We start from the raw sequence: 12,542 nt of genomic DNA on the forward strand, positions 1-12,542 counted from the left end.
ACAATGAAATTTAATGGAATATAATAGTTTTTATTATAGAAATAAAATAAAAATCTAAATGTTGAATTAATTTACATAAATTTTTTAATTAATTTCAGCGAAATATAATTTTGAATTAAATTTAGGTTCAATAATTGGAAAAGTATCTGCTGAGGATACGAATGATGATGATGATGATGGACAATTGAGCTATTCAATAGTTCAAAGTTCAACTGGATTATTTTCAATTGATCCAGATACTGCTGAATTATTGCTCATTCGTTCATTACATTGGGAAAAGGTTAATTAAATTAAATTAAATTAATCAAATACTAACCTAAAATATTATTGGTTTTTTTTTTTTCCTCTAATTCTTTGATAATAATTTTTAGAATATTCAAATTAGAAATATTAAAAAAATATTTTTGTAAGATTTTAGAAAGATAATAGATGAAACAAATAGAATAGCATATGAATAATGATAAAAAAAAATTGCAAAAAAAAAAAAAAAAATAAATTAAAATATAATTAATTTAAGTTTAATTAAAATTTTGAAATTAATTATTTCTAATTTTACTAAATTAAACTTTTTTTTAAAAAAGAAAACTATTTATTAATTCTAGGATTTATCATTGTTTCTGGTCGTTGAAGCAGAAAATAGTAACAGCGATGTGATAAGACGTTCACATTGTGTTGTTTTTATCAATGTTGAAGATATCAATGATCATCAACCACAATTTCTAAGGTTTCTTCTAATTTAATTAGTCGTATTTAATTTAAGAGTTTTTTTTTTTTTAAAAAAAAAAAAAACAAAATAAACATTATCGAAGATAATTTTTCCTTCGTTATTTTCATGGAACCAAAAATTTCGGTTAACTTTTATAAGTTTCATTTTTTAATTTTACTAAATTTAACTTTTTTTTTTTTTGTTTCTAAATTTTATTCATTTAAATTCATTTAATAATAATAATTTCATTCGTTTCAGTTCACAAAAGATAACGATTGATGATAATTTTGTTAATGATGATATTATCCATCATATTGTTGCTATTGATGATGATGCAGGCGGTAATGGCAAAGTCACATATGCGCTTATCGATGGAAATACTGATAATGCATTCAGTATTGATTCCAATACTGGTATTTCTTATTTATTTTTTTATATCATTTAAATTGTTTTTACATTAAAAGAAGCTTTATGAAATAACATTTTAAAAAAAAAAAATTAAAAAAGAAGAAATGAAATTAATTATTAATTTAATTATATTTAAATATTATGTATAGATGTCACCAGTTATTTCCTAAATAAATTTAATAATTTAATTAAGTTTATTCAATTTCGAAATAATATTTTAATTGAAAAATTATAAAATTTTAATTGAAAAATGATAATTAAATTTTATAACATTTATAATTAGTAATTAATTTAAATATACTATTACAGGTGCTTTAATTCTTAAACATCGTTTCAACAATGAACGACGCATACGCATACGCGCAAGCGATAATGGCGTTCCGTCGAGATATGCGGAAAAGGATATTACTGTTAAATTTGATTCAGGACATCAACAATGGAAATTTTTTCCGCAACGGAAATATTTCATTAATATGAATGGTAGCGCAACACCCGGAACTGTTCTACATGATTTTTTTGCAAATAGTATGTATTATTGCTATAAAAAAAAAAAAAAATTAGAAATTAATTTTAGGTGGAAGAAAATTAAACAAATAATTTGCAATATTTATGCGTAATCATACGATAATTTATTTGATAATAATATAAATTAAATAATTAAATTGTCATTTAATAATTATTTTTTAATTATTTAATAATTCAAAGAGATGACATATTTTTATTATTTAAATTTATTATTTATTAATATAATATAAATAAATATTAGGAAATGGATGGCCACAGATGAAATTGTTTCCATATTTTGTTTCGGAAAATGATATTTTACAATTATCAGATGATGGAAAATTGATAATATTAAAGGCAGTTACACCTGGAATCTATGATTGGCTTGGTATAAGTTTAAAATTTTTTTAAAAATTTTTTCTTTTTTCCTTTTTGTTTTTAAATTTTAGAAAGATTAAATTACTTTTTGAACAAATTAGAAGGAAAATTTTTAATAAAATAAAAATTTTAGTTTGAATTATTCACACGTAGAAGTGAAACGACTAAAATGATAACACATCTTTTAAGATGATTAAATTATTTTTAGAATAAAAATTTCAAAAAAAAAAATGAATAAATAAATAAAAAATGATTTCTTTTTTCACTTCAAAAAATTAAATATATTTTTTTTTAACTTTTTCAAAAATAAAAATTTTTTTTTTTTTTTTTTTAGTAATAGCATTAGGAGAAGAAAAATTGATTGATTGGACATTTGTTCATCTAAGCGTAATTGGCACTAATCAATATCCGCCACGAATCACGTCATCAAATTGTGGTAATTTAACAATACGTGAAAACGTTGCTGCAAAACATCTCACACGTATTTATGCATGGGATGAAGATGCTAGCAGTGATAATAAAATTTTTTACAAAATAGTCGGTGAGTATCTGATTAATTTAATTATTTATTTATTAATTATAAAATATACTTTAAAAAAAAAAAAGTCCATAATTCATTTCTTGAAATTTACAAAAGATATTAGCAAATATTTTTTAACATCAATTCTAAATATGTTTTCCTGAACATATTTTAAATTATTCGAATTTAATAAATCACAGATATACTTTAAATTATTCGAATTTAATAATTCACAGGTATTTTTTAAATTAATGGAATTTAAAAAAATCACAGGTGTGTATTTTAAATTATTAAAAAAATCACAGATATATTTTAAATTATTCGAATTTAATAATTCACAGATATATTTTAAATTATCCAAATGAAAAGAATTAAAAAAAAGAACAAAATTTTTCAATATTAAATAATACATTTTTTATTGTCTTAATTATCATTTTCTTGATTAATTAGCTGGAAATGAAAATTCGGCTTTTTTCCTCAACTCTACCACCGGATTACTATCATGTCGTGAATTGGATCGTGAACAACAATCACAATATTTTCTCGTGATCACTGTTGAAGATCAAGGCATTCCAAATCGTGCTGTAAGTTATATAATGTAAAAAAAAAAAAAATAATTAAAATAAATTTCAAAAAATTTAAATTATTCTCTAAGTTTATTATTGTTTTTCGTTTTTTCAGGATACTTGTGCATTACGGATTACAGTAACGGATGAAAACGATAATGTACCTGTTTTTAATGATAATAATCCGACATTGATAGAAATTGATGATAATAAACGAGTTGGTGATATATTAGGAAGGTAAATGACAGTGACAGAGAGAGAGAGAGAGAGAGAGTTATTCTATTTGCTAAAAAATTTTAAAACGAAATAATTTTTAAATGTGAATAATTCCTAATTTAATAACTTTGCTTTTTTTTTTTTTTTTTTTTTTTTAATCAAATAAATCAAAAAAAAAAAAATAATTCAAAAAAAAAACGAATAAATTTTTTGCTTTTTTTTTTTTTTTTTTTTTGAAAATTTTTTTTATATTTAAATATTTTGTTCAAAAGAAGCAAATTTTTTCTTTTTTTTTTCATTTAAGACTATCAGCAACAGATGATGATGAAGGTTCAAGTGGTAAAATATTATTTAGCATTATTGAAGATGCTAGTGGTTTGTTGGATATTCGTGCTAATACCGGCGAAATTATTTTTGCTAGGTTTTTCTTTTTTTTTTAAAAAAAAAAAAAAAAAAAATATTTCAATTTATTAAATTTTCATGATAAGAGAAGATAAATTGATAATATGAGAATTAACAAAGAGAATGAATGTAAGAATGAAATAATTTATTATTTGCTTTATTTTAGAGATTATCCAACTTCACAGAATGAATATACAATTAAAGTTAAAGCAGAAGATCAAGGTATTTCACGAGTATTATCATCAGAATTAAACATTAAACTTCATTTAATTCGATCTAAATCGGTGATCAAATTAGACGAACCACAATTTTTAAGTGAACATTATTTTGGTTTTATTAATGAAGGTGAACAACGTGGACAATTTGTGCTTCAGGTATTTGCTATAAATCAAATTATCACTTTATCACAAAAAAAAAAAATATTAGAATTTAAAAAAGAAAAAAATGTAGTTTATATGAAAAAAAAAAATCAGATTAACAATATCATTTCAATCAATTTTTGAAAAAAAAAAATGTAAGTTTGATACATTGAAAAAATAAGCAATTTAGATTAATCAAAATTTTATTTCTTTTTTTTTTTTTTATCTTTCTTTTATTTTTTTCTTTTTGAAATAAAACTTTAAAAATTTCCTTTCTTTTCCCATTTTGTATCTAAATAAATTGTTGATAAAATATGCTTATGATAATATATAATAATAACATATCATATGTATACATGCATAAATTTTCAATAATTTATTTTTAAAATTTTATAATAATCATAAATAATAATTACAAAAATTAATTTGCATAAATATAATTACAAATAAATAATTTACAAGAAGAAAAAAAAAAATTTTTTTTTGTTGAAAATTATTTTAGATTCGTAGCTCAGATCGTTTAACAGAAGATGCACCATTATCATATAGCATTATCAGTGGTAATATGGATAGAGCATTTGATATCGATGATAACGGACGTATAATAACCACTCAACAATTAGACTATGAAATTCAAAATATTTATGCGTTGAAAGTGATCGGAACGAGTAATGTAATGAAAATATCTGAAACAAACATACATATAAGAGGTTTCTTCCTTCTTTTTTCTTTAAATTTTATTTTAAATTAAAAATTATTGCTGTTAAATTAATTCTTTCCTATTTAAATAAATATATTAGAAAATTTATGTTAGATTATTTTAGTTTATGTATTATTATTATTGATTTTTATATTTTAATTATTATTTTATATGCATTATTAGCATAAAATAATTTTAAAATTTTGATAATAATAAATGTTAGTCAAACATATAATAATAGTGAATGAGTTGAAAAGAATAAATGAAAAATTGAAATTAGCCAATATAATAATATTTTTATTCATTCGTAAAAAATTCAAATTATCATTTCAAATTAAAAATTTTTTCAAAGTATTTTCAAATATTTCTATGAATTATTCAAAAAAAATTTTTTTTTTGAATTCATTAATTAATTTTAAAAATTGATTGTATTTAGTAATCAATACAAACGATAATGTTCCATCATTTCCAATACTAAAAGATGTGAAAGTACTTGAATGTTAGTCATTGTTTTAACTTTTTTTTTTCTATAAAATTTTGCATTTCCTTTTTTTTCTTTTATTTATTTTTTATTTAATTAATAGTTAGAATGAAATGGAAATTTTCAGAAATTTAAAAAGTAAGTTTTTATTTACTAATTTTTTATGCTACAAAAATAAAAAGTATGTTAAAGTATTATACTTTAAATAGTTAAAATTAGCCACGATAATATTTTTGTTCATTTGTAAAAAAATTCAAATTATCATTTCAAATTAAAAGTTTTTTTTTTCAAAAGAATTTGAATTTCTAGCAGCAACGTATGGTACCTTGATAGGAACAGTAGTAGCGACAGATGTTGACATTGATACACAATTGGAATATAGTTTATTATCATCCAATGATCTATTCGAGATTGATCCATTTACTGGAAAAATATTTCTAATTCAAAATTTGGATTATGAAAGTGATAAGGAGCATATAGTTCATATTCAGGTATCACTTATTATAATTAAAAATAATTGTTAATTATTAATTTAAGATAGATGTATCATCAAATTAAATGTTTATTGCACTAAAATAATAACATTCAATGTGATATAGTTATGAAAATTTAATTTTACATTATTCAATTTAATTTGAAGTCTTTTTTACAGGTAACAGACGGTGATAATACTTCAAGTGCTACGTTACGAATAATTGTGGTGGATGTTAATGATAATGCACCACAATTTGAACAACAATTTTATCTAATTAATATTGTAAAAAATATTGAATTAGATTCGGTAATTGCTAAAATACATGCAAGTGATCCGGATACAGGACTTGCTGGAACAATTCGCTATGAATTAGTTCTAGATAACCAGAAATATTTCAGGATTAATCCTGAATCAGGTACAATTATTGTTATATAGGAAATAATTTTTACATATTCGAAATGAAATTTCAAATGGTTTATCTAGCTAATTCATCTTTAGCATCTGATGGTTTAACATTGATTTATTGCTCAGATCAAATAAAATTTCAGGTGATCTATTGATAAATGGTAAATTAGAAGATCAATCAACATACTATCTAATGATTCATGCATTTGATCAAGGTAAACCAGTGCAAAGTTCTGCTGTTGCTGTTCAAATTAATGTTGGAATTGACGATTACAATCGAAAACCCATACAATTCACTAATGAATCATTCAAGTTTGACTTTTGAATAATTTTATGCTAATTCTAGCCAGAAATTATTAAGCACTGAACTTAATGAAATATTTCAAGAAAAGCTTTCCGATTTCAAATTCCTTTCATCATTTATGTAAAAATAACAATTTAACATTTGAAAATGCAGCAAAGATCATATTTCAATCTGTTTTCAATCATGGAATAATTTAAATTAACTTAACTTCCAGTTTTACGATACCAGAAAACATACATCCATATATTGAATTTGGTAAAGTAACTTTAATAGACGAATTACCAGTATGCACATCACTGCGAATTCAAAATTTTGAATTTTCCAATATTTTTGGTATCTCCCGTGATGGTTCAATTTTTCTGAAATATCCAGTTGATGCTGAATTTAAGAGTGACTATGAATTCTTGGTTAGTGCTATTTGTTAGATGTTTGATTATTAAAAACTGATGAAGTGAAAAGTTTACGTGTAAAACTTACATCATGAAAAGCGTCCAGAAATATCACGTGAAGTAATTTTTAGGTTGAAGCATCGTCGCCATATGCAACGTACAATTCATCCGTTAAAGTATACGTGAAAGTGATGGACTTAAATGATAATGCGCCATATTTTATTGAAAAAATGGATGAAATAACAATCAGTGAAGGAATGATAATAAATGAAGTTTTGGGAAGGTATGTCATACGTAACTTTTACTTTTATTTAGATATCAGAGAGTTTGGTGATAAATTTGTTCGATTAATGCTTTTACAGAAATCTAAGCATAGTTCACGCATCACTGTAATACCATAACATTAACAGTACGTATTACAGTAACAGCAGTATGGTAATACCACGTATATGGTTGAATCATAATGTCAGATATTACCATAATACCATAATATCATGTATTATGACAACGTGATAATACCACGTATACGGTTAAATCGTAATATCAAATAATACCATAATATCGTATGATACGATTATACTACTATAACATTATTTATTCTGACAACGTGTTAATGCCACGTAGACGGTTAAATCATAATGTCAAATATTACCGTAATCCCATAATATCATGTATTATAACAACGTGATAATACTACGTATACGGTTAAATCGTAATGTCAGATATCACCGTTATATCATAATATGTATCATGGCAGTGTGATAATAGCAACATGATAATACTACGTATACGTATCACGGTTAAATGACAATGTCAGATATTACCGTAATTACCGTACTGATAAAACCGTAATACCATAATATCATTTATCATGACAATATGATAATATTAAGCATACGGTTAAGTCAAAATACCATACATTACCGTAATATCACAAATCATAATATGTATTAAGTAATGTATGTTATTACTTTGTAAAAGAAAAAAAAGATAAAAGATAAAAACTTTGCGAAATATATATTTTATGAATAGTAAAAACTAATCAATTTGATTCATTGATAATGTTTCACCCATTTACATTTAATTGAAATTTTTTATAATCATAAACAAATGTTATATTTACAAACATCACAAATAGTTTGTCATTAGGAAGTTCAATTTTAATTTTATTGTTTCAATTTTTCATAAAAAATGATGTGGAGTAATTTTGATATAAAATGTTAGCAATGATAAGATATAAATTTTAGTTATTTTAAGTACAATTATATAACAAATTGAACAAATGAAATTATTATATCATATTGTCAGATTTGTGGCTGTTGATAATGATAGCGATGATAATGGACGTATTTCTTATCAAGTGTTATCTGGAAATAATTATGGAATATTCAATTTGAATAGCTCTTCGGGAGTGTTATATCTCGAGAAAAATATTGACATTGAAGAAATGAATTTCAATGATGCTTTAGATAATTTATTAATTGCTGCTATTGATAATGGCATACCAAGTCGATTAAATTGGACTTCAGTTCGAATTAATTTTAATTCTAATTTTTCATCAGCTACTGCTCCATTTTTTATCGTTTCACAATACGAAAGAAGTATATTTGAAAATTTACCAAAAGGAAGTATTGTATTACATTCAAAAGCTGTCAATAAATTAGGCCTACCTGGTGATAATTGGATTTATACAATAACAGATACCAATGAGGTAACTACTTTTGTACTTAAATTACTAAAAAAAAAATTTTTTTTTTCACTTTCCAAATTTATTTTATCTCTGAACAAAATTATTTTCAGTAAATTCATAAATCAAAAAATTACGATTTTTATTTATTTATTATTTTTTTTTTTTTTGAAACAATCATTTTTTTTTTCATTATTTATCTGAAATTTTACTTCGTTTTTTTTATAATTACTTAATTATATGTTATTACTTTAGTCATTTGTATGCAACAAAAGTACTGGCCATATAATACTTAGCAAAAAATTGGATTTTGAAATGCAAACAAAGTATGAATTCATCCTGAAAGTTCATGATAATCAAAATCGATCAGCGATGGTATCAGTTCGGATCCGAGTTCTTGGCATTGATGAATATCCACCACTTTTCACAAAAACTAATTATATCTTTCAGGTTAACCATTATTTATAATCTATTAATTAAATATTGCATTTAAAATTTAATTTTATCTGCCTAATTTTAAATTTAACTTTATCATTTATCAATTCCAAAGATAATTTACAATAATTAATTCTCCTCGTATTCATTTCCAACTGATGTTGTTAAATTATAGTAGTATATATTTCCTTCCAAAAAATAAAAATGAAAAACAAAAACAAAAATGAAATCATTGATTTAGAAATAGCAAAGAAAAAAAAAAAAAACTTAAAATGAAGCTTAAAATATATACACTGAATAGAGAGTAAATTTTGAAAAAAAAAAAAAAACACCTGAAACGAGTAAATATTTAAAAAATTTGCATTTTTAATAAAATGTCGGCAACTTCAAAGCTATATTAGATTTCGAGAAATTTACAAATTGGCGAATATATTGGTGTTGTATCAGCAATAGATCATGATTCGGGTATAGATGGTATTATCAGATATGAAATACAGGGAAGTGCATCGCAATATTTAAGTATCGATTCAAATACAGGACAAATTATATTGTCACATCAATTTCCACACAGGTACTGATGACAAAAGATAATTAGAACTTTTCAATATATTCTTTATCAATTTTTAAAATTTATAATTTTCATAAATTTTTTGATTCATAAAATTTTCTAAATTACTAATTTTGCTTATGTATTAGCATATGAAACATTTGATAATATGAGTTAAAAATTTTTGATGATTGAAATAATTGAATAAATTTTAGAGCAAATACTAATATTACAAATGATGAATTCATCGTAACTGCTAGTTCTAGTGCAAAACAAACTTCTCGTACTAAAGTAATTCTTCAGGTGGACTTTTTAAATTTTTATTACTTAAAAAAAATTAAAAAAAAAAAATTTTTTTTTTTTCAATACTAAATTTTTTTCTTGTTGAAATTTATAAAAATTTACATTATGGCAATTTTTTTTTTTTACTCTTTTACTTTAAATTAAGTAAATTTGAAAGTAATAAAAAATGCAATCAAATATGAAATAAATTACTTTTCAGATTGGTGAATTTTTACCGCGTGATGTATTTTCAACGAGAAAAACTTTAACAATGACCCAAAGTTTGACCATTGGCTCATTATTATTACTTTTTGTCCTACTAATTACTCTTATTGCATTGGTCATCAATATGAGAATAAAAAATCGTACAAAGTCAAAAAAAATGGTAAATAAATTTTCACTTTTTTTAAAGAAAAAAAAAGAAGGAAAACTTTTTTTAATTCTATTATAATTGAACGAATAATTTTGTATGAAAACAAATTAAATGAAATTTTTTGATAAAAAATTTTTGATTCTTACTTTTTGTTTAGTTTTTTAGAATTTTTGTAGGTAAAATATGCTATGAAACTTGTGTAAAATTCTTATTTTATTATTTTACAAATGATTAAGAAGAATAAACTGAATAAATTTAATTAAAATTTGTCGAATTAATAATTAGACAAAATGATAAAATGAAATGAGAAAGTCTTATGAGAGTGTAGTAGTAGTAAAATTCATTAATAAACAATGCTTAATTAATTCTAATTCTTAATTAATTCTAATTAAATTCACAAAGAAGTATTTGCTTAAAAGATTTTTTGTTTTTTTTTTTTTAAATACTTAAATTTTTTCCAATTTTTAAACATTTTACAGGTACATAATAACAAAGGTAATTTTACGGTGATAAGAAATACGAATGAGTCATCGCCACGTTTTCAAAATGAAACACAAATTGCTCCACTTCCATCTTCATCATATACCAAATTTAAGGTATTACTTTTTACACCAATATTTTCAATTTTTCACTTTACTTACTACTATTTATCATTTACTCTAAAGTAAACGTTTATTCACGTTTTTACGTTTACAGAATTCTTCCATAACTTCCACGCATCTCAACAATAATACTACAAAAATTCTATATAAACCGTAAGTTTTACTTTTGATGAAAAAAATTTTGAAATACAAAAAAAAAAAAAAAATTTACATTTTACAATGTTTAAAATTTAAAATTGTTATGAGTAAATATTTTTTAAGAATTAATTTCAATTTAAATATATTTTCTTCAGACCAATAGAAACACAAATGGGAAATTATTCCATCACATATTCAATGCCTGATTCCGGTATTGATCCGGATGAGATATCAGTGACAAGTTCAGTTACTGATTATCTTAATCAAGTTGGTGTAACACCAAATAAGGTAAATTATTCATTGCTATCGGTTAAAGATTATATGTTTACAGCTAATTGATATTCTTATCAGAATTATAATTCAAATTAATAAGCAAAAATGATAAAAACTAGTTCATTTGTTTAAATCAAATTTAAATATTCCAATTTTTCATTTTCCACCGTTTTGCAGTATTTTGAATCAAATCAAGGCACATCCAGAGAGTTTTTTATGGATTACAAAAATGATGCAAACAACGATCCGGAAATTAGTGAATTAATTTATGCTAAAGTTGATGAAATTTTAAGTCCGGCAAACCGGATGAATGCATATTTCACATCAAATAATTCAATTAATATTTCATCATTTAATGTTAGCTTTTTAAATTTCTTTGATAAATATATATTAGGATAATAATGAATTAAAATTAAAAAAGTATTTCTAGACTAATCCAATATTTAATTCCAGGCTAATCTAATACTTAATTCTAGGCTAATTTGATTAGCACTGATTCAGTACCTTCATTTCGACCGCTCAGTGAACTTTTATTGGATATGAAGAAGCAACAACGTTGATAGATTATTGATATATCATTTTGTTTTAATTTTAATTTAATAAAATTTTACTTTTGTACAAATAATAAATTGACAATTTCAAGTGTAATTTAAAAATTAAAAGTAAATTATAGGTAAATTTGAAAAAAAAAAAATTTATGTAATTATAATTTTCAAAATTTTATTATCAATAATGAAAAAAAGAAAACAATTTTTTGCACTTAAATCAAAAAAAAAAATCACAATAAATTGCTTCTGTTTCCCAAAATTTATAAAAATTTATGTTAATTTAAAAAATTTCAAATTTGTTTTGTTTTGTTTATTTGTTTGTTTTTCTTTTTCTCTCATATTTTTATACGGGCAATACTGTATTAATCTTACATATATATATTTTTTTTCGAAGAAAAAAGAATGTATTAAACAAAAAAGCATAAAATTGTTGTAAAAATTAATTAATGAATAAACTTTTTTCACATTACTATTGAATTTCGTTTTTTTTTTTTTAAATTATTAAATTAAATTCTAATTCAATTGAATATTATTTTAGTGGTTGATTAAAACTAAAAAGAAAATATATTATTAATAAAACTTTTTTCATATTACTATTGAATTTCGTTTTTTTTTTTTAAATTATTAAATTAAATTCTAATTCAATTGAATATTATTTTAGTGGTTGATTAAAACTAAAAAGAAAATATATTATTAATAAAACTTTTTTCATATTACTATTGAATTTCGTTTTTTTTTTTAAATTATTAAATTAAATTCTAATTCAATTGAATATTATTTTAGTGGTTGATTAAAACTAAAAGAAAATATATTATTAATAAAACTTTTTTCATATTACTATTGA

The 12,542-nt window shown here is 22.1% G+C and overlaps 1 protein-coding gene across 1 annotated transcript in view; it reads left to right on the forward strand.

The window, feature by feature from the left end:
- Positions 1 to 11,710, forward strand: part of Bma-cdh-1 (Cadherin domain containing protein) — a gene marked incomplete at both ends in the record, with an annotated part of 35,852 nt that extends 24,142 nt beyond the window's left edge. The window contains 27 exons of the mRNA XM_043076137.1: positions 126 to 280; positions 603 to 724; positions 965 to 1,119; positions 1,424 to 1,639; positions 1,881 to 2,006; positions 2,331 to 2,537; positions 2,967 to 3,100; positions 3,198 to 3,319; positions 3,603 to 3,719; positions 3,867 to 4,074; positions 4,562 to 4,769; positions 5,196 to 5,258; positions 5,550 to 5,731; positions 5,893 to 6,130; positions 6,264 to 6,432; positions 6,639 to 6,831; positions 6,945 to 7,096; positions 8,122 to 8,524; positions 8,756 to 8,950; positions 9,337 to 9,506; positions 9,698 to 9,785; positions 9,985 to 10,149; positions 10,617 to 10,733; positions 10,834 to 10,892; positions 11,033 to 11,165; positions 11,328 to 11,507; positions 11,627 to 11,710. Coding sequence (XP_042932071.1) covers positions 126 to 280; positions 603 to 724; positions 965 to 1,119; positions 1,424 to 1,639; positions 1,881 to 2,006; positions 2,331 to 2,537; positions 2,967 to 3,100; positions 3,198 to 3,319; positions 3,603 to 3,719; positions 3,867 to 4,074; positions 4,562 to 4,769; positions 5,196 to 5,258; positions 5,550 to 5,731; positions 5,893 to 6,130; positions 6,264 to 6,432; positions 6,639 to 6,831; positions 6,945 to 7,096; positions 8,122 to 8,524; positions 8,756 to 8,950; positions 9,337 to 9,506; positions 9,698 to 9,785; positions 9,985 to 10,149; positions 10,617 to 10,733; positions 10,834 to 10,892; positions 11,033 to 11,165; positions 11,328 to 11,507; positions 11,627 to 11,710 — 4,361 coding nt within the window. The remainder of the gene's footprint in view (positions 1 to 125; positions 281 to 602; positions 725 to 964; positions 1,120 to 1,423; positions 1,640 to 1,880; positions 2,007 to 2,330; positions 2,538 to 2,966; positions 3,101 to 3,197; positions 3,320 to 3,602; positions 3,720 to 3,866; positions 4,075 to 4,561; positions 4,770 to 5,195; positions 5,259 to 5,549; positions 5,732 to 5,892; positions 6,131 to 6,263; positions 6,433 to 6,638; positions 6,832 to 6,944; positions 7,097 to 8,121; positions 8,525 to 8,755; positions 8,951 to 9,336; positions 9,507 to 9,697; positions 9,786 to 9,984; positions 10,150 to 10,616; positions 10,734 to 10,833; positions 10,893 to 11,032; positions 11,166 to 11,327; positions 11,508 to 11,626) is intronic.
- Positions 11,711 to 12,542: the final 832 nt, after the last annotated feature.

This window comes from Brugia malayi (assembly GCF_000002995.4).
Source record: "Brugia malayi strain FR3 genome assembly, contig: Bm_v4_Chr1_scaffold_001, whole genome shotgun sequence".
NCBI lineage: Eukaryota > Metazoa > Nematoda > Chromadorea > Rhabditida > Onchocercidae > Brugia > Brugia malayi.